Source organism: Gopherus flavomarginatus, chromosome 2 (genome assembly GCF_025201925.1).
Source record: "Gopherus flavomarginatus isolate rGopFla2 chromosome 2, rGopFla2.mat.asm, whole genome shotgun sequence".
NCBI lineage: Eukaryota > Metazoa > Chordata > Testudines > Testudinidae > Gopherus > Gopherus flavomarginatus.
This window is the reverse complement of record NC_066618.1, coordinates 85,159,803-85,181,690: the sequence shown is the minus strand read 5'-3', so window position 1 is coordinate 85,181,690 and position 21,888 is coordinate 85,159,803. Positions and strand designations below refer to the sequence as shown.

The following is a 21,888-nucleotide window of genomic DNA, read 5'->3' as shown; positions in this document are numbered from 1 at the left end:
TTACAGTATAGAGTACAATATAGTGGTTCTGAATTTTCAGCGAAAGACCATTGTCCGTGTACCTGAACCAGACAATCTAGCTACAAACTGAAACTGACTAGTCTGGTACAATTAATGTTTTTTTTTTTAAAAGGAAAGAAACAGTATAAAAGGTGAAAAAAATAGACGTTTAAGTGCTTTCAGTTTTAATAATCTCAGGTATTACTGGCACATAAGGCTATTTTTTAAAATGTATGGGCTTTAACTTGAGAATACCCCTTTAATATCCTCACTATTTCAATTATGTTGAAAATCTCCATGTAAGAGAATACATATTTCACAGAGAATCTGATTGTGTAATTTACAATGCAGAAAGCTGTGCCTACATGTAACCTGGAGTGCTCTGTGAGCACATCAGTTCATCCATATATTGCAAATTGCAGGGTCAGGGGCTCAATTTGTACTGAAAAATCTTAATACCATGACCATGAGTATTACTCCAGTCCCATGTGCCGAAGTTATTCAAAGCATTTACATTTGCTGCAGTTCTTAAACCTTGAGAGAAAAATCTTAAAAACAAAGGTCAGTCACCCTTTAGTCAGCAGAGATTTATGTCCCAACCCATCATCCAGATAGGAGGCAAACTGCACTGTCCTTCCTTTTTTGGCCATAAGACATCTTCAGCACTACCAGAAAGCATCAGCCTTATTTGCGCTCTTGAACCTAGGTATTAGCGCTTAAAGAGAATGCTCATTGTAAGTGCTCATCAGTAGGACGCACAAAACAGTCATAGCAGCTCACGTTAGCTGCCCGTAAAGATGTAAACTGGAAATGCTCCTCACAACCATCTGATGGAAGGATGTGGTTCTTGGAGGTAGACAAGACCTATCACAGTCTTGCAGGGCCGTATGTAATTCTCAGAAGCAGAAATACAATATATGATGAATTGACACTTGGCCAAAAGGCTAAGAAGATCCTACTATAGCATATGATCCTGTAAGGGCTTATTTCCAGGAGTTGTAGTATTTTTATGGCCTGCCGAGATGCATTGTAAGGAAGGTATTTTCTTGCTTCAAACATCTCCTAAAGTGGAACTTCCACAATGGAAAAAACTTGAGTTTTTCACAAAATGAAATTCGATCGTCCAGATTATTTTCTATATTCCCTTTGCTTTTAATTCAGTCATGTGTTCTTAGAGAAGAGTTTATTACCTGACAGCCTACCTTCTCCACTTGCTTGATCTTGTAATGAAATCAGCCTTGTTTTTGTGACATTGCTGTACACTCTGATGGAATGAAAATGAATGGAAGGTCAAAAATAAATAAAAATCAGCATTTGATTTCACTGCAAGATCAGACAAGAAGTTGAGAAAAGCAGTTTTGCCAATATTTAAATACAGAACAGCAAAGTAGAAAAAAATATTATGAATTCCTCCCAATAAATCCTTCTGCAGTGACTGTCCCTACAAGATAAACACTGATTGTGTACCCTACATTTAAAATATGCACAGCTGTAAGTAAATATTTACTTTAAGGGCACTTTTCACTGTAAACTGATCTGTTTGGGAGTTTCCCCAGCATGGGAGTGTCTCCTTAATTGCTGCAGGTAAGTGAATGTTCACCAGGCCCTTTCATTAAGGAACCACAGTGTCTGTTATAACCCTCTTGCTTACACAAGACATTGCTTATCCAGTCTTTCAGGGTTTACTTCTGCCTCATTGCAGGAGCTTTTTCTCCAGCAATTTCTTTTTCTTGAAAAGGAAACTGTGGTAGAAGGTGTATAACTCATGATTGCTGAGGTCAGACAGATATGCTCTAAGAAGCATGAGGAGTCATACCAAAGCTTTACCAGACATCAGCTTCGTGTTTCATCCACATTTGTTAAGAGATGGGAGTGGTTATTAGGCTCTATAACAATAGTACAATAATGACAATGTGTTGGCAATGTAAAGTCTGCATTCCAGTCATCTAACAGCATAAGAGGTAGTTGGCAGCTTCCAAAGTGATGAATCATTCCAATGCAGAAAAAAGGGACGCTGCAATCTGTCACCCCTTCACTTGAATGAGACTCAGAGCGACTGCAAATCTGGCTGTGATCCACTGATGCCATTAGGTCCTCCACAGTAGGACAGAACAGGCTATACCGAAAGCTGTGCCAGTTGGAGGAGGAGTTGGAGATGGAATTCGTAAAAATGGATATACACGAATTAGTTTTCATGGAAACCTCAGTATTGGCTGGGTTTGTCACTGATAAAGAATAATGATTAATATGAAACCATAAAACAAGTGAAGTGTCAGATACAAAATTACTCTTTCCTTCCAAACTTAAATCTGTTTTAAGATAAATTTCAATATACCTACATTGCAAGACAATTTGTAACTTCTGTGTAGCCACAAACTGTGTCATGGCTCACAATGTCCAGTGTACGAAACAGTATTTTGAGTCATTTAATGTATTCATTGTTGCTTTCAGTCCCAAGGATAGAATTTGGGAGTGGTTTAGTGGAAGGGAAAAACTGGTGTTTGTAAGGAAAACCAGATGTGATTACCATATCTTCCACATACAAAATACTTTTAATACTTAGCTGGATGACAAAAATCTTTATGGGCTAAATTTTAAGAAATGTGTATTTAAGGTAATTGGACACTCCATTTGGAGAATTCCTTTGCTTAATTTTAAGTGAAGACACATCTATTGGTTTCACAAATGTAAGTTAGATGCACTTTTTTCAACATTTAGCCTTATAGAATCTAGCTTTTTCTAAACAAGAATTAAAGGAATGTGGCATTATCCTTTCTGAATGTCTAGAAAAATACTATATAGACACACAGAATGCAGTGTGTATTATATATACATATATACACACACATATATATACATACATATAGTGTGTGTGTGTGTGTGTGTACATATACATATCAAACTCCAGTCTCTCTTTTAATCTTTTGAATGAACCACTTCTTTTTAGCAGCCTTCTCTTATCAAACTAAAAAAGGAAAAAATAACCATGTGCCTTAAAAAATGTAAAAGAAATTAGAAGATTTGTTAAAGAAAAACATTTTGAACTAATGTTAGACCGGGCATATTTTAATTACCACACACACTAATGTGCAGAAGCTACACACAAAGTGACACTATGGATGATGCTCTGGAAAGATGTGAGTACAGCCCAGTAATCAATATCCTGTAAAGATGTCAATTTTACTGGACTTAATGAGGTTCCCTCACCAGACCCCTCATCATCGGCAGTCGTGGACTCCTGCATCTCCTCTGTGAAAGCCTGAGACTGGCTTGGATTATTCTTGCTGTCTGAAACAGTCACTTGTGCTTGTGACCTCTCACCTGAGGTCTCTGTGTGCTGAATTGGTGTCGAGGTAGTCAGGCCCTTGTAAGAAATGTCACCTGTCTCATCTTCTTCATAATCATTAAGGCAATACACTTCATCCAGGTCGAGGTCCAGAGTTCTGAAGCCCTTAGTGACAACCCCAGGCCTTGGGTCTAAGATTCCCCCCAGGTGAGGCTGAGCTAGCTGCTGCCAATGATGCAGAGTGGCTGAACCTTTAAGAGGAAGAAAAAAACAAAACAAAATCAGCAAGCAAGTCTGAGTATTTCTCTCAGCTGAACATCTGGATATTCTCATTTCACTCATCTAGGGTTCAATCCTCATCCCACTGAAGCTTTGCCATTGGCTCCATGCTTCTGGGATTTGGTCTTTAGTTCTTGTATTTAGAGGATTGTACAACACCACAGAATTATGGCTTTTAGATTGTCCCAAAACAACCAAATAAAGCATTGACAAACACCAGACAAGGCCAGTGGGCCAAATCTTCCATATTGTAAAGAGGGTAGGTAGTGGCATCCTTTCAGAGCATGCACTCTGGGACGAACAATACAGAATTGAAGAGAATATACATTTAAACAGCATACTTATTACCAAAATGGGCAAAGTCAGAAAAATGGACACCAAAGATTTCTGCCTTAAGAAGCCTGATATTAACACACACTAGAATTTACTACTGGTGACTAATGGAAGGAGAACAATTATATAGAGCATGCTAGAAAAATTATATCAATTCAAGTTTAAAGGAAGGAAGAAAACACTAATGATTTGTTTATCAGTTCTAGGTATTTTTACAGCCTCTATCTGAGCCTCTATACTACTGGAATGCACTAGTACATAAGCCTACTCTATTATACTTGCAATTTCATCCCTGGGAAGTAACATTCCGAGTGTGAAAAAGGTACATTTTAAAAAGAAAGCAATGAAACATGAGACAATGAGCCAGCAAGAGCAATTCATCAGCGTACACATCCGTCCAGGAGTGCTGGTTTTGGACCTGGTCCTGCACGCCCTGAAATCAGTGGAAGATTTATCATTGATTTCACTGGGAGTAGGATTAAACCCTACAACAAAATCCAAGAACTCAAGCTGTACTCTGATCAGCCTACATCAATTACGCTTTTATAGTGTATAGAAAAAAATGGGAGGTAATTTGCTTCAGATCCCATACTGGTGACTTACGTGAGAACATTCCTGTTCACACAAGCAAGAAAATTATTCAATTTTTCTTACCAGAACATGATGTTTATTCAATGTGATACAGTGCAATAAATAGTGTGTTTGGTTTCAAGGTGGTATTTAAGACTATCAATTTTCAGTTACTTGGTCTTCTACATGAAAAACCTAGTGGACCATAATATTGTGGAGGGGTTGTCTTAGATGAATTAATGTCATGTGTCCGAAAATACCCACAGAGTTAATTATTATTTTACATCAATAACAACAAACTACATAAAATATATTTTGGATAGTAACTGGACTTTTGGGAATAGTGAATGTAAAAAGAATGGGCTATTATTTATTCTTGGTTTAGCACTACTGAAATAAATGAATTGCCCCAGGAATGAATCTAGCCCATTGTGTTTTGAAATCAACATTTTCAGCTTATATCACAGAAAATCAATAATAGAATCATTCAAGTATTGCAGGACAGACAAAGATACACATGTTGGATTAAACTGACCCTGATACAGAGGGCCAGCAAAATGCTTATGCTCTAGCTAAGTCTCTTGTTTGATGGACTACATCAGATCTAAGTTGCACACTGGCCTTGGGGCAGCCTTCTACACTAGGGTGAAAGTGACCATTTGAAAATAAATAGTTTATGGACAAAGAAAAGTAACATTTTCTACCCAATATTTATTACTGCGCTGTTCCACATAAGTTTATCTTTGTGCAGATTCTATTGCAAGAGATGGATCACAGAGGATCAAATATTGGTGTGTTTTTTTATTAAAAGCCACAAACACCCTACAGGATCTTTCAGAAAGCAAATGACAGAAACCAAAATCTCTCTGTATGAGCTATTGTACAATTCTACACAGGTTGACTCCTTGACTCCTATTCACTCCTTATGTTCAAACTTTTGAAGAGAAATACCCGTTTCACTTCAGACCTTACCAAAATCCACATCTTGTAGCAACATCGTAGAAAGAAAGCAGTTAGTGGGCAAAATGAGATCTTTGCCATGGGGATATATTCACCCCCGACAACTTTACTTTCATTCCAAACCCTCGTGTTTCTATTTGCAATGTATACTATCACAGCATATGTCAGTAATCGCAAAAGTCAAAGCCAGGTAAACTTCACTGCACACAGGAGGAAGTTTCAGCTACATCTGCATTGTGATGTGCTACACAGTGGTATGTTGCATCTCCTTCATTACATGTTTTTTAAAAAGTGAAAAGTAATAATGTTCTGGATTCAATTTTTTTCCTGAAAAATTATTGCAAATGCAGAAGGCAACATAGCTTTTCTCTTATAGTCAGATATAGGGAAAGCAATGAAATGCAGAAAATAGTTTTAAGACCAATCCATCATTCAAAAACAAACAGTAAGCGTGGAAAGCAGTGCTGCTTTAAGAAGCATCTGCTACACCAAATTCTTGTAAATTATAAGTTATCAGAAGGAAAATCAGAGGAAGTGGAACTATGGAGTAGAACAATTAGACTGCAGTATCACTGAGGAGAACTGAAATTTTATTTGCTTTATTCACATGCGTAACTGTTCACGAATTTACTGGGGAAGACCAAAGCTGAGAAGCAATTTGATCTGTGTACTGTGTGGGCCAAGGGAAGCCAGGAAACACCATGAAGGTGCCATCATTGATAGATGGATAATGAATGACAGAGCCATGAATGCATCCTCTCAGTGGATTTGTGGAGTCACACATAACGCTTATGGTGCAAGATGCTACGGATACAGAAAACTAAGGAAACTGGATTAAGAAGAAAAAAAAGATGAACCAAAACCAAACAAATAATCTGATACAATACAAAGAGATAGCCCCACTATTGTCTAAAAGTATTTCCCCTTTTTAGCCATACCTGATTAAAGGGAAGAGGAGAATGGGAATAATGTCTTCACCACTAAGTGTAACCCACTATTTCTTTCACTGTGATTTACAACACTGTTTCAAAGGAATAGAAATCACCTAAATTAGAAGTGATTAACAAAGCATTGACTGTAATTTGTTTGGATATCTATGGCACATATACTCTTAAGATAAAAACACACTAATTACTACTGAATAACAAAATTCAGTAAAGATATAGTGAATTACACTTGTTAGGCAGGGAAAAAATATTCAATACGTATTTGCTCCAAAATAATGATCCATTTTTTTTCTAAATTTAAATAAAAAATGTAAAGGAGAAGAATCTAATCTGAATGGTAGATGGAATCCCAATCACTTATTTTTTAAAAGATGGTATATAATTAAACTTAGAAATGGACAGAGATACAAGCACATGTTACTAAGGGACTGTGAAAAATGTGCTGAAAATGTTCAAGAAGTTTCAAGGGAGACACAATGATCTGGTAAGAACAATACCCTTTCCTTGCTCCTCTCACAGCATGCTCCCAAGAAGAACATGGAGCAAGTCTGAGAAAATTAAAAAGACAGACAGATAGAAAGATCATGAAGACTGAAAGAGTTTATTGAAGGAAAAAGCAAGGATATAGCTGGATGACAGAAACCTATTACAATGTTAGCAACCAATACATGTGTTAAGTGAAGTTTGAACATCCCTTTTCTAAAAGCAATACAAGAACTTCAAATGGTTACTATATGAAAGCAATCATGAAAACAGAAATGATACCACATAAAAAGAGGACACTTTAAGTACTATGATTATAGTGTCATCTGAGTACGTGCAGCATGACAATTTCTTCCCAGAAAAAAATAAGCTTTATCTCCATTGAAAATAATTATGAGAAAAGCTCTGTCTGAGAAACACTGCTTGAAGATGCATTAATTCTATTTTTAAAAGGAAATGCTGCAAGTTCACTGGTGAAATTAAAACGTGCATGGACCACTCCATGAAATAGTAGTTCCATAAAAAACAAAAACCACAAAAACAAAGAACAAAAAAAAACCTAAGCAGAAGGGAGGCTCCTACATAATTGCAGACATGAAATCACACTATGGCAAAACAGCTGATGAAAACTGAAAGCATTCAATAGAGCCAGGCACACACAGCACATTGACAGAAACGTGCTTTAAGCCCTGAAAAGCAACAGCACTGATATTCTAGTCCTGAGTACAGACCACCAATTACCTTGCTTTGTTTTGTGATGGGGAGAAATATAAATAGCTTGGCTGAGATCTAACAAGTCATTTACACGTGAGACCAAAGCCTTTACTGTTTTTGAATTCAGGCCCAGAGGTAAAAAAGTTGAGACTCAATCCTGCAAACACTTACTTACTCATGTCAGTAGTTCCATCAAAACCAACAGGACTACTCGCGAGAATAAAAATATTAACATGCATACCTGTTTTCAGGATTGGGTCAGATGCTCCCCAGGTCTGCTCTGATAAATTTAGATACTTTCACAACTCCCCTGCAACACCCCAATACTCTATGCATACATAATGTGCATGAAACATTAGTAGTAGGATTCAGTTCCATTATATGTCGGCTCTACTGTAGTATTTTTGAACTATGTGTTCTTGACTATACTCTGTGTGGTGTGATTTATGTTTTTATGCAATGAACCTTCTTTTAAGGCTTATGGGGAAATTTTAGTTTTAAAAGAGTTCAAACCAACAACGAGGATGACTATCTCTAAAGTAAAAAGAGTACGTATTACAGAGATTTCCTGCTTTCCGGTGATGGATAAGAGACCACAGAGAGTCACTAAGAAGGACAGATAAAGGCCGAGGCCCTTTATTTTCACCTTCAAGGGGCTTCACAATCTGAAGCTTCTCTGGCAGGTAGGAGCGACTGCTGATGGACATTCCTGAATAACCAGTGAATTCTGAAAACCTGGAGTGAGTTCCCAATGACATGATGCTTTCTGTTGGTGTAATGGAACCACTATGGAGTTCACCCTTCTCCGCCAGTTCCCGCAACTTCCTTTCCTGCTCTTCTTCAAAGAACCTCCGCTCTGAGAGGTAATTCTCTCGCCGAAGGGACAGCCTTCGAAGAGCTGTCTCCAAGTCAGTAGAACCAGGTGTTCCTGGAGTTCCAGGCTTCTTATTCTTGTCTTCATTTCTAAATACAACAGGAAAAAAAAGAAAGAGAAAAGCTTAAAACAGCTTAAAATTCATCTACTATTTCCCAGGCATTCAACCACCACCACCGTTTTACACTTATCACATCTCAGATATGCTAATCTTACAGTGAAGTCTGAGAGGACACACTTGTCTTGTCTTTAAAATGGTTTCCAAGTCTTGTTTTATGAACTGTTTTAATAATAAGCATTTTACTAAAAGGTATGCTCTGTGTTGTAAAGCATTCTGGGGAAAAACAAATACTGAATGAAAAGCAAGGCCCTGACTAGTTTTACTTACAAGTTTTTAGAAGTCACCTTCACCTTCTTTAGGATCAAGAGAGTTAGCTGTAACTGCATGTAGAACAAACCTCTCACATGTCAATTCAAACTGGTCAAATATCATTTGTTAAGAATGTTGGCTTGCATTTTCAAAAGTGACTAGTCATTTTAGATGCCTCATTCTGTTGCACTGAAAATCAGGCTCCCTTTATCATGTTATCTCAAGTTGAGCACTCAAACATTGATGCACACCATCTAGGAACTTTATAAAATGTAGGCCATTATGTTAACTGTGACAAATGATTTAAAGGAAAGAGAGAGAAACATTTAAATGCTTTGCCTGCCTCATATATATATTAGAAAACAACAGTGCAGCCTAGCTAGGTAGTACTGACCCAACGTCAGAGGATTCTGTTTCTAGAATGATGCTGTTGGTCTTGTTGTCTATCACATTGTTGGAGATGTCTCCCCCATAGAAACTGGAACGTGGAGTGCTGGTACAGCTAGAAATGACTGAGTTCATTGCAGAAGACTGGTTAGATCCTGGGATATTCATTGGAGAAGGAGTCAGGGATCTCTGCTTGACAACCTGGTTTATGTTTCTCACAGTCTCAAAGACCCGTTTCTGGTGACTGATAAAATACACGGACAGTCAGTAACCACCACACCAAGAAAAACTGTGCCTTAAAATACTGAATATCAGAGAAACAGGAATGGCTCAGTATTGATCAATTATATCACAGTTACACAACCAGTCTTGACACCTTTCCTAACATACTTTGGGTCTGATACTTGCAATAGTCAAGTTTCCAAAACATGATTTGTGCCAAAACAACATTCTAGCCAAACCATGTAACATTCTCTCATAAATTCTGAAGTACAATTCAATTTTGAAACATTAGGTCTTGGCCTATTGTAACCTTGTCTTTTTTTAAAATAGTTTATTTCATATGCAGGGAGAGGATGCAGCAAGTCAGTAGAGAAATGCTGTCAAGGCTGGTAAGCTTCAATTCTGACTTACTTTTGAAGTTCTCTCTTTTTCCATAGTCCTCCTGACTTTATAACTGTTTTCATTCAAGAGTTAAATAAGGGGGGAAGTTTTGAGAGATTAAAAAAATAAACCTGTTCCACTGCAGGTGGCATGTCACAAGAGGCCCCACCGCATGGTTCAACCAGCATTCAGACTACACACTTATGTAGCCTCTCCTTTCATCCCCCACCCCCTTCCATTTTCCACAGTTAGAGTGCAAGGGTATAATAATTCATTGGGAGATTCACACAAGCTTTGTCATGATTTATATTTGTTTGTCCAATTGGTGAGTATTGAACAGCTGTGTCCTTAGTGCAGAAACTCTACAATAACATGCCGTAAGTATCTCACAAAAGTGCGAGCAGCCCTAAAATAGTGTGATGTTGTCCAAGAGGATTTTTTGCCTTTTTTTTGTTCACTATTAACAAGGGCAAACATATCCTTTACAAGGTAATGTAAAGAGACAGAGTGGATAATACAGATAATATTTCACTGACAAGTAACTGGAGGGGGTTGGTAGTGGTGGCACAAAACATTAATTACATGCAGTAAAAATCTCTGGATGAAGAAGTACATTAAACAAGACCTACAAACTTATTTTTGGGGTGTTTGACCTATATGAATGGAGCTTGAGTCTCTTTTCATTCAGACAAATGTAAGTCAGGCCTCAGTGGAGTTACATCGGCGCGTGGGGAGGAAATCAGGTCCCATGGCATTTGTATGAGAAACACATGGTTTCATTTTGTTCAAGCTTCATTTGTGCTTATAGGCTCAGACTCAAAGTGCACTTAAAGTACTTGAAGTTAAGTGTTCTGTTGAATCAGGGCTTCATCTTTCACTCTCTCTCTCTTCTTTGGAAAGCTCAGCCTAAGTCAGGATACAGCTCTATCAGGTTCTCCTAATTAACATTAGTTTACTTCAAATTACCTCACCTATTTATAAAAGTGAAGGCTTCTTAAACTTGGTGCAGATTATATACAATTTACATCAGTTGACAAGGCCTTTTCTTTTTTGTCAGGTGGTACCAACCTTGGTCTACAACGGATTTAGGCTCTGGAATGAACAATAGCGCTGCACTCACCTTACCTCAAACCAAGATCTTGTTTACAGTTGGGAATTTTAGATAAATATATTGTCACTGCCGCTACCACTCTTAACAGGTTTAATGGACATGGGAGGAAAAAATGTCAGAATGTGAGGAGGCCTTGTCTGCATGAAGACTCTCACTTGAGATGCACACTCAGTGAGCACACCGATGGAAATTTCTGCTATTACTCCCAAGTGAAGAGAGGGGCCCAAGTGACTCACCCCAAATCATCACTCAGGCAAGTCTAATAGGGTAACAGTTCAAGATTATCCCTTTCACTCCCCGTCTCAGTATACACATTTCCATCACATAAGAATTAAAGCAATCATTTCAGGGGGAAATGTATCATTAAAAGATCACATCTTGCCATACCTTCCTTCAGGGGGACCTACAAAAAAAACAAGCAGGCAATAGGTTTCCACTCCTGCCCCTGCCCAATGATTATGGACAAGACACCAAACATTTCCTTCCAAACCTCCAATTTAGCTATTTAATCTAATCTTCCACAAGACCAACTCAGGGTACGTCTACACTACAGGATAATTTCGAATTGACTTAAACCGGTTTTATTAAGCAGATATTATAAAGTCGATTGCACGCATCCACACTAGGCACATTAATTCGGCGGTGTGCGTCCATGGTCCGAGGCTAGCATCGATTTCCAGAGCGTTGCACTGTGGGTAGCTATCACTATAACTATCCGGCCAATAACTTCGATTTGCGGCCACACTAACCCTAAATCGATATGTTAATATCGATTTTAGCGTTACTCCTCTCGTTGGGGAGGAGTACAGAAATCAATTTAAAGTGCATTGTAGTGTGGACGGGTACAGCGTTAAATCGATTTAATGCTGTTAAAATCGGTTTAACAACGTAGTGTGGACCAGGCCACAGAGAAGTTTACAAGAACTCATAGGGCAAATTTACATAGCAGATTTTACAATGCCAGGTGGCAGTATTATTAAACACTTTGGTCTTGCCTATGTCGATGAGACCAAAGGATGTTGCAACCTTTTAACCTGATCTATAGAAATCTGTAAAGTGGTTTTAACACAATTTAAATCAGATCTACACAGGCAAGCCCAAACTGTATTATAACGTGTCAGGTCACTTAAAGTGTTCTATCAAGTGGCATGGTTGTATCTCTTGTATTAAAAAGGCTCTTATAGAGCAGAACCCTTGTAAACTTCACAATTAGAATGAAACAGGAAAATGAGGAAACATGTTAAATGCAACCATTCAAAATGCATGGCACAGTTGACAAGTCATGCTTTCAGCCTGCATACTTTCTGGAGAAAAAATGATTTGATGGCTCCATGTTTCACTAAAAGATGCTTTATTTTTAAATGTATCTTTTTAAAATATGGGTTTAGCACTACTGAAAAATGTAAGACAGCAAAATTGAAGACGAGAGTCCTTTATCCACAACAGTGAAAGTTTCCCCAAACCACAATGTCAATGTTCCTCAACCCTGACCTAGAGGAACCACCTCTAGGGATGAGAGGGCAGCTCAGCTTCCAGGCCTACTATTTTTTCTTGGAAAAACAAGCAAGTATCTACAGCGATGACGATTTTTGTAATGTGGACAACAGTCCCACTAGGAACTGGATTTAGAAAGATTCTTCATTTCACCCTGGGGTCATTATTCTTCTGTCAAATGGTAATACATTTTGGATATAATCAATTGCATCAACTTTTTTTTTTAAACAGAATATAGGAACCACTTGTATTGATCCTACGTTATGTCAGGAGAGTCTGGCTCATCCAGTTGCAGTTCTTTTCGCATTGATCCTTCTATCTCTGCTGCCAAAGAGTCCTATCAAAAACAAACAAACTCTTGTCATATCATGAAATTAATATTCCCACCATTTAGTAAGATTTCTAGATTTCTAGCAAGAAGTTCTAAAATTAAAAACTGATTTCAGTGTTGGTAGACTAATCAAAAAATCTGAATAGCCGATGTAATAACAAATAATAATTACTATTTGTACTTCTATAGTGCCTACCATCGGATGAGCACTTTACAAACATTATTGCAAATGGCATCACAATGCCACTGCAAGGTAGAGAAGATGAGATGAGGAAATGGAGGCACAGAGAGGTTAAGTGACTTGTTCAAAGATGCCAAGAAAATGTAGGTTCTGTTATCACCTATACACATACATCTCCTGACTTCCAGTCCTGTATTTCTGGCATAAAATCATGCTTCCCTTCATGTACAAGTCATTACATATTTAATAGTAGAGTGGGTGGGTTTTCCCCCACTTTTTCTTTCACACACTAAAACTAGAATATTTTCACAGGTTTCTTTTTTTAATGTACTTCTTATAAAATTGTAATGACTACCTTGGCACAATGTGTTTCCAAGGCTATTAGTGTCTCAGCAGTGTTTAAAAGCTCTGGGCTGGACTTTGAGTCATCAAGTCTTTACAGCTGGATACTAATCCCCTAAAATGGACCACATTTTTATTATTGCTTAGTTAAATGCTAGTAAGTCCCCAAGTCCATTAAATGCTTAACATCCAACATCCTAAGTGACTGGAAAAAAAAAATGTAACGAAGCATACAACTCCTTCTTACCTCATGCATTTCACAAGAAGCTACCAGCTGCATTTGTACAATAACCAGTTGTATTTGAGGAGACCTGGATCTTAAATGTGTTTTAAATTGGCCCATACTTGATATTAAAAAGGAAATGTAAAAATAGCAAACTACAAACTTTACTGGGGATCTGCTATGTGTGTACGAAGATGCTCTAGTCAAAAGAAGTTTTTTTATTGCTCTCTCGATAGCGGGAAATGGAGAAACAGTGAGAAATTGAGAAAATGACAGAGAGCCAGATTCTGCTGCTTAGTTACACTGGTGTAACTCACACATCTTCACTGCAGTCACTCGGTAAATCTGTGCCACTGAGATCAATGGAATTACTTCAGAGATCCAGGCCAGTGTAACATGGCAAAATTGCTCTGGAAAATGTTTATGTAGTATTTTTTTCATTATTTGTATTGTAGTAACGCTTTGAGATTTCACGCTGATCATAAACCCATTATGCGGGGCACTGTACAAGAACATTTAAACATCATCTCACCATGGGGAAGAGGCCCAGCGAGTGGTAGCGACGTGATATGGCATTTGGCATCGTCTTGTTCCGAAGGTTCTTCAGCTCCTCCTGCGCCTCATGAAGCATTTCCATGCACTCTGCATACTTGTCTTCCAGCTCCCGCAACTGTAACAAGCATAGTCAGAAAGATTCCCACGGCTGCACAATAGCCCTGCAAGTGCCACAATTACTTTAACTACTGGGGGTGGGAAACTGTTTAAAAAGAGAATAAATGCTGTATTTATCCGAAATTTTGGATTGTTCTTTGTGAGTACAGTAAACGCAAATTTCCCCAGGTCGTCTTTCACTCTGCTAATAGGCCTAATCCATAACCTGAAGGTGCCAACCACGACAGGTGCAGAAGGTAGTTATACCTCCTACCCCATTTCAATCCTTGTTTTCCCAAGATGGCTAACAAGATCGCCATTTCATGTCAATTGTGTGCGCGCGCGGACACACTGGTACATATGTTTATGGGAACAGGGACCTGTGAGAGGAATGCATTGCTGCATCGAGAAATGGACTGGGACCAAGAACTCATTTCACATAGACCAGTCATGAGGGGCCAAAAGCTTTTTTTGTCATTAGTAGTCTTGGTTGGATTAAACTGGTAATTTAGAAGTGAAAAGCTGCTGTCCTATTACCAAATCACTCTAGTATTACCCACGATACTTACTTCTGCCGTGAGCTGACGCTGGGCATCTTTAGCTGCTCCCAAATGCTGGACAAGTTCTTCATTTTCGACTGCACACTAAAATATATCAAACAGTGGTGGACACACTAATACAATGGATTATATGTTTTTTTTCCCAGGACAACTGTTAATTATGTGAATAGTGAAATTCTCCCACTCTCCTTCCTGTGGGACATTTATATTACACCTCTACCCCAATATAACGCTGTTCTCGGGAGCCAAAAAATCTTATTGCATTATAGGTGAAACCGCGTTATATCTAACTTGCTTTGATCCGCCAGAGTGCGCAGCCCCGCCCCCCCGGAGCGCTGCTCTACTGCGTTATATCTGAATTCATGTTATATTGGGGTAGAGGTGTATATATGTATCTGCATTGGCTAGAGGGTCATGAGATTGCATCTAGTATTAAAATATTTCTCTCCTTTCAAATTCACATCTAGGCTCTGGGAAATCAATGGATATCCTTTATCTGAAACACCTATGGTGAAATCCTACTCTGCTGAAATCAATGTCAGAATATCACCTCTATTTACTCAAGATGAATTTAACCATTGTTTTTGATGCATTATATTTAATACGAAATGGGTAAATCAGGTATCCATATCTTTCTATAAGAAAAGCCTTAAAGGCAGGTCTGCTTTTTACATTAAAAAATGACCATGCAAGAGATTTAAAGTCAAACAAGACTGCCACATATGGGAGAGAAAGGAAAAGTTCCTAAGGGGTGTAATAAACAGTATTGCTTACAGATTTTGCCTTTTTCTGTAGATCAACTATCTGAGAAAGAAGATGGGTGATCTCTTCCTGCTGCCGGGCAGCATCCTCAGTTTTCTTTGCTAACTCCTCCGAGATACTGGAAATCTGGATGTTTGCATCCCCTTTAACAAGAGAGAAGCAATCACAACTCAATGCCCACTGTCTATAAAAAGAGGTACTTTTTGAAGAATGTTGCTTAATGCAGCAGAATCTTTTTCCAAAATGTGGAAAGACACTTTCTCAAAGAGACATTAACAACAACAAAAACAACAACAAAAATATTTAAAAATATAGAGGATCGATGCTGCAATGTGAGCTGTATACTTGCTAGCAAGATTTTCTATTGTGGGCAAAACTGACATCTTGCAAATACAGTGAAGATAGTGTACCAAGGCTGTATATTAAACTGTGATATAAATAGTAAAGTTCAATAGTAAGACTCACTGTAAAATTGTTTGCACATTGAAATGCACTGAAAATTCAAAACATTCATTCTATTTCACTGTAACTGGGTTTCACTGTAATATTCAAACATGTTAAGCAGCCAGGTCAAACCTGTCTCTCTCAACAACAGAAAGATAGGTACATTAGATTAAATTGCAGCAAGAGATTTAGGTCAGACATTAGGAAGAACTTCCTAACTGTCAGGGTTGTTAAGCACTCCTAGTGAGGTTGTGGAATTGTGATTATTGGAGCTTTTTAAGAAGAGGTTAGTCAAACACCTGTCTGGTATGGTCTAGATCAGGGGTCGGCAACCTTTCAGAAGTGAGGTGCCAAGTCTTCATTTATTCACTGTAATTTAAGGTTTTGCGTGCCAGTTATACATTTTAACGTTTTTAGAAGGTCTCTCTCTACAAGTCTATATTATATAACTAAACTATTATTGTATGTAAAGTAAATAATAGTGCAGCAAAGTAAGTGGGGCCGGCGGCCCGAACCCCAGACTGGCTGCAGGCCGAGTGGCTCAGCCCGCTCCCGGTATGGGGTTCTGTCTGCTGGCTCCTGTCAGTCGGGGTCCCAGCCGCCAGCCCCGCTTGGCCTGCTGCCGGCCAAGGGTTCCGTTCATCCAGGCAGGTAGCAGGCTGAGTGGGGCTGGCGGCCAGGACTCAGGCTGGCAGTAGAGCATCACTAAAAATCGGCTTGCGTGCCACCATTGACGTGTGTGCTGCAGGTTGCTGACCCCTGGTCTAGATAGTACTTAGTCCTGCCACAGTGCAGGGCACTGGACTACTTGACCTATTGAAGTCCCATCCCGTCCTACATTTCTAAGATTAGGGCATTTTTTTAGTGTCTTGCAGTGGAAATTAGGCTTAAAGCAAACTTTTGCATTAACGATAATTTCATGGCCACTTTCCCACTAACTGTGCAGTAAATGAGATCCAGTTCAACTTCATACAAGAAGTTTTAGAATGCCTGAAAATAGTTTTATTTCATGCATAAAGTTGCGATCGTAATGGTGCAAGTCCTGCTGTGTTTTACGTTCTTTGAGCCTGATGCTTCACCTGATAGAAAAGTAAGAACATATTTAGAGAAGATAGTCCTGTAACACTGGAACATCCAAACTTTGCCAGCAGAGGAGACACTGTCAGCCTGCTAGGAGCCTGAAGGCTGCACTTAATTTAAATCAAATGGAACAAAATGCAGCAGCTGTCATCTATAATACATAGGTGTGGCCCAGAAAAACTGCAAGTCCCAGCATACACTGCTTCATCAAGTTCAAGCAGCTACTGTAGCACTCAGTGAGCTGCACTTTGGCTACCTCTGCATGTATCATAATAAAGCTGAACTGGTATTTTCTTGTTAATCATAGGGAAGAAATGCTAATGTATTCACCTACCCTCACTCACTAAGAGGAAGAAACGTATCTTTAAATAAAAATGTTATGCACATTCTCTTTAAGCCTAAATTGTCTGTTGTGCATTGGTACCTAATAAGTAGGATTGGAAAGATTAGACTTTTATACGTAAATGTCCATTTCACTGTACACATACAAACCAATGAAAAAATATTTTCATTGACAATTATCCATATATACAGACAGGCAAAGAAAGAAAAATGCTGCTTGAAAACTTAAGAGTTAGAATCTTGTGATTTCAGCTTTGAATTACGCTTGTTACAAATGGACTAGTGAATGAATAGCAAAAACAGGTCTGATTACTTGATTTAATTGTATTTACTTCTTATATTTTGACATGTGATGCCTCAATGCCATTAAATAATTCTGACTCCCCCATATTTACTCCCAACTCCGAACATTTAAATAAAAAACCAAAAACTTAAAACCCATAATTTCACACAACTGTGAAAATTTAAAATGGATAAAATGCTTACAAGTAAACACTGATGTTATCAATATTATCCACTGAAGCTATAAAAAAAAATAATCAAATTCTGCCAAGCCTACTAATAAATCATCTGAAAGTTTCCATCTCTTTCAATGCCTGATCATTATGTCTTCATATGGATACTGTAGATATATTCTAATGTTACATTTTAGTTCAAGGACTTGTACTTAAAGCTGAATTATCTTGACATTAAATGTGGCCTAAGTGATGTAATTCCAATATGAAATGTAAAACTGACAGTCTGAAAGATGGCTCTGCCTTTCTCCCACATTATTTCATAAAGTAAAGGTAGAAAAGTGACAAGAGTGCAGGGACTTTTAGTATTTTGTTTCTCTTCTCATGAGCAGTCTTAGAAGAGAGACAGATAATACTAGTAAGGTAATGAAGAACCACAGGGTAAATGACTCATTTAAATGTATGAATTTACAGCTCAATCTAAATGTGGCTGAACACAATAATTACAGGGACAGGGTGGATGAGGTAAACTCTTTTATCCAACCCACTTCTGTTAGTGATAAGAGGCAAGCTTTTGAGCTACACAGTGCTGTTCCTTAGATCTGGGAAAGGCATCCAGAGTGTCACAGCTAAATATAAAAACAGTGCCTTTCCCAGACCTGAGAAAGAGCTTGGTGTAGCTCAAAAGCTTGTCTCTCTCACTAACAGAAGTTGGTCCAATAAAAGATCCTACCTCACCCACCTTGTCTCTCTAATATCCTGGGATCCACATGGTTACAACAACACTGAACACAACAACGTCAGATGTGAAAAAGGAGAAAAAAAAAAGGACATACTCAGCTCTTTTACACAGTCATTTACAAGCTGCTGTTCTTTCTCTTCATAAGTAATTGTTTCAGTCTTCAGCTGACAGGCCTGTTCAAAAGGTCCACATCAAAATATGGCACATTAGCATCTTGGTTGTTTCCTAATCTGTTGCAGTGTTTCCATTTGCTTCAAAAAAGCAAATCCTTTTTTTAAATCGCAACTCTAGGAAGACAGTGAGAAAACCCCAACTCCCCTGGTCTCCTCTTAATCTCTAAAAAAAGGGACCAAATGAACATTTAGCACCCACAGATTTGATGCAGAAATTTGCACCACTAGGTGTCACTATTCTAACAGGAATGAAGATGACCATAACCACATGCAGGGAGTACACAATGTATAAATTGATCAACTAGGAACAGATACGTTTTGAGATCTCTAAAATAGATGAAGATATTACATATTTAAATTAAACACTATATTTTACATTTCATCCAAAGCATTGGATATGCAATTGGACTTAAGTGTAAAGTGTTTTTATAACCCCTGATGCCAGAAGACTTTCACTTCCAGCCCCACCTTAATTACCCTCACAATACCCACAACATAATATTTACACTACTTATCTTCCCTGGGTGTTTTCATAATAAAGGTGCAGCAGATTGCACTTTGATCAAAACATATTTTATAGAAGAGCGACTTACATTTGTGATGGAAAGTTAATTTGTGAATCTGAGAATGGTATTTCGTCTAAACACCAATGAGAGTTTGCAAATTATGACATATCCCCAAATACTTGAAGTTCAAAAACTGCATTGAAAATTCACAAATGTAATTATTTATCTGGTACGTGGCCGTCACAACGAACATATATTAATTCTGACGGACTCCATCAACCACATACATGTTTTTTATTCTTTTGAACAGTCCCAAAATGAAAGGAAAAAGAGGAATCCACAAAAAACAATGTTAAAATAATGTTAAAGGCCTGACTTGAAACCCACAAATTAAGGCCATATATAGAGTTTAAGATATTACTGCCTCTCTCTAGACTTAGGTAAGACATTTGTGCCTATTGCTAACACTGGTATGGGTTAAGGATCCTATGCTAACCTGCAGGTGCAGCAACAGTCAGCCATGTTCTAACACCTTTTTTGTTTTTAGCCTGCGTGACCCTCTCAAGTTTTAGGCTATAACATGGTCCCTTAACACTATGTTGTCCCCTCCACATGAAGCCTTTGCTCTGAATTTCCTGAAATGCATAGGTTTCAATTGGACTCTTAACACTATTTTAAGATCAAAATTGGTGATGTGCTATATTACAAGGGGATCTGTTACGTAAGAGAGCCCTCCTCTGTGAGGGTTTCCATTAATATTTTTTAACAATCATCAGCAGAGCACTGGTTTTCAAAGGGAGAGGGAAGCAGGGCTGCAATTATTAAAAACAAAGTATACAAGGGAGTGATTTCACCTCTGATCTAAGCACAACATTCTCCTCTTCAAGGTCCTTGAGTTTCTTTTGAAGAGAATCCAAGTGAAAATAGTTTTGGACGGAGGAGGAAGACTCATTCCTCTTCAGCCTGGTAACATAACCATTAACATTTAGTTTAGGCCCATTTTACATGAAGTGGAAATGACAAATGGGAAAAGGCTTAACAGAGGTCCCATAACAGCCAGAGCTGTGTGAAACTCAGACCTTTCACTAAGTTATTTGTGACAACACATATTTTCATCTCATTTTAAAAATGAACGTGACAATTTTCCTTATTCCTCCCACTTCCTGTGGGAAAGCTATTCATTCACTGATATGAGGAAGAAAGCAACTTTCACATGCAGACTTACAAAAAATAACACAATAGCTTCATGAATCATGTTGCACATGCTCCACTTGAATGCTGCAATAACTCTGCAGACAAGTGGACAAGGGCAGGCAGCCTCCTCAAAGTCTGCCGTGCTGCTCAGACAGGTAACTGTCCAGAGAAGACTGTAATCCATGCGTTATCCCCTCCCTCTGCTGTCAAACAGTGCATAATATTTTAGCAATGCCTCAAGTCTTTGCCAGCCAACACAATGTGAGTATGCAGGTGAGTCTTCCATCACTTGGCCAGATTTTCCCCTGCAAACGGAAAGATGGTATGGTGGGGTGGTACATGCCAGGTGGCTCACTGATCCTGTGGGGTGGTCTGTGCCAGCTCCAATGTGAGTTAGAGTAGCCTATGGTATCATATGTCACTGTCCTTCCGTCCTCCTTCTTCCTTCCCTCCCCACATTTGAATCAGTTCAGTTACTCCAATATTAACATTAACAAATGAAAATGTGCGGTGCAAGTTGGAGGTTTAAGTTATGAATGTAGCTTTATTCCATTCAGAATTAATTTTGCCACCCTGAAGGGTATCAACACTGCTCTTAAACTTCCTACTATTATCCCTGGAAGGTTCAGATTCAGGAAAAGTGAACTGATCTGGTAACTTACGGTGTTGAGCAGATGGACTCTGGCTCACTTTCTTCAGCAGCACTGGTATAAAACTGAAGCAGCTCATCTTTCATGGACAGTTCATGGCGCAACTGAGAAACCTGAGCAAAAAAGAGCGCAAATCTATCACTTCCCTTCCAAGCACATTTATATTTTTAATAATTAAAATCAATTTGTTTTTCATCTTTCATATGTTTCCTTCAGACTAGGCAAAAGCCCACTGTACCACTTTGATGAATGGACTGGAAACAATGTTTACTTCTTGAAAAACCTTTAAGCAGTCATTTGATTTTTTTTCTCTCTTTTTAAAGAAAGCAAGAATCCAATTACCCACTGCTATTAAAGGAAATGAGAGGAAAATGGTCTGTCTCATTTCACTCTACAAGCTTGATTCACCGTCCAGGTTTACATCAGCATTACTCCATTGATTTCAATGGAGTAAAGCCATGGTAAATCAGGCCTAGCATTTCTTTTCTGCTGCATTTGACACAATGACTATAACCATCTCACTTGGGCATGGTCCTGGCCACCATTATCCCTGTCTTTGTGACTTTCAGACTGGATTATCATAATTCTCTCCATATAGAGTTACCTTTGGACACCACTCTAAAGTTTTAGTTGGTGCAGAATGTAGCAGATCCACTGTTTAGTAGGTTTTGCCATAGGGTGCACATTACATCAGTGTTGCATAGACTGCAAAGAACTATTGGATTCTGAGTGCACTTTGAAAAGTGATTCTATAGAAGTGGTATCATAGAATCCCATGCTTATTATATCTTACTCTGTATCAAATATGCTCATTTTAGGAATGAAAAGGTGTAGATTTTTA

General features: G+C 38.4%; 1 protein-coding gene across 12 annotated transcripts in view; it reads right to left on the bottom strand.

The window, feature by feature from the left end:
- Nucleotides 1-21,888, bottom strand: part of TRAK1 (trafficking kinesin protein 1) — a 126,014-nt gene that overhangs the window by 15,297 nt on the left and 88,829 nt on the right. For 5 of the 12 annotated variants that reach the window (XM_050937923.1, XM_050937927.1, XM_050937925.1 and 2 more), the window contains 10 exons: nucleotides 21,060-21,160; nucleotides 20,058-20,166; nucleotides 18,619-18,697; nucleotides 15,474-15,604; nucleotides 14,709-14,783; nucleotides 14,021-14,158; nucleotides 12,672-12,748; nucleotides 9,211-9,447; nucleotides 8,219-8,535; nucleotides 3,322-3,537 (listed from right to left, as the gene is read on the bottom strand). In XM_050937923.1, coding sequence (XP_050793880.1) covers nucleotides 3,322-3,537; nucleotides 8,219-8,535; nucleotides 9,211-9,447; nucleotides 12,672-12,748; nucleotides 14,021-14,158; nucleotides 14,709-14,783; nucleotides 15,474-15,604; nucleotides 18,619-18,697; nucleotides 20,058-20,166; nucleotides 21,060-21,160 — 1,480 coding nt within the window. Of the gene's footprint in view, nucleotides 1-3,207; nucleotides 3,538-8,218; nucleotides 8,536-9,210; nucleotides 9,448-12,671; nucleotides 12,749-14,020; nucleotides 14,159-14,708; nucleotides 14,784-15,473; nucleotides 15,605-18,618; nucleotides 18,698-20,057; nucleotides 20,167-21,059; nucleotides 21,161-21,888 lie in introns of all 12 variants that reach the window. The other 7 variants (XM_050937920.1, XM_050937917.1, XM_050937916.1 and 4 more) reach the window with 2 other exon arrangements.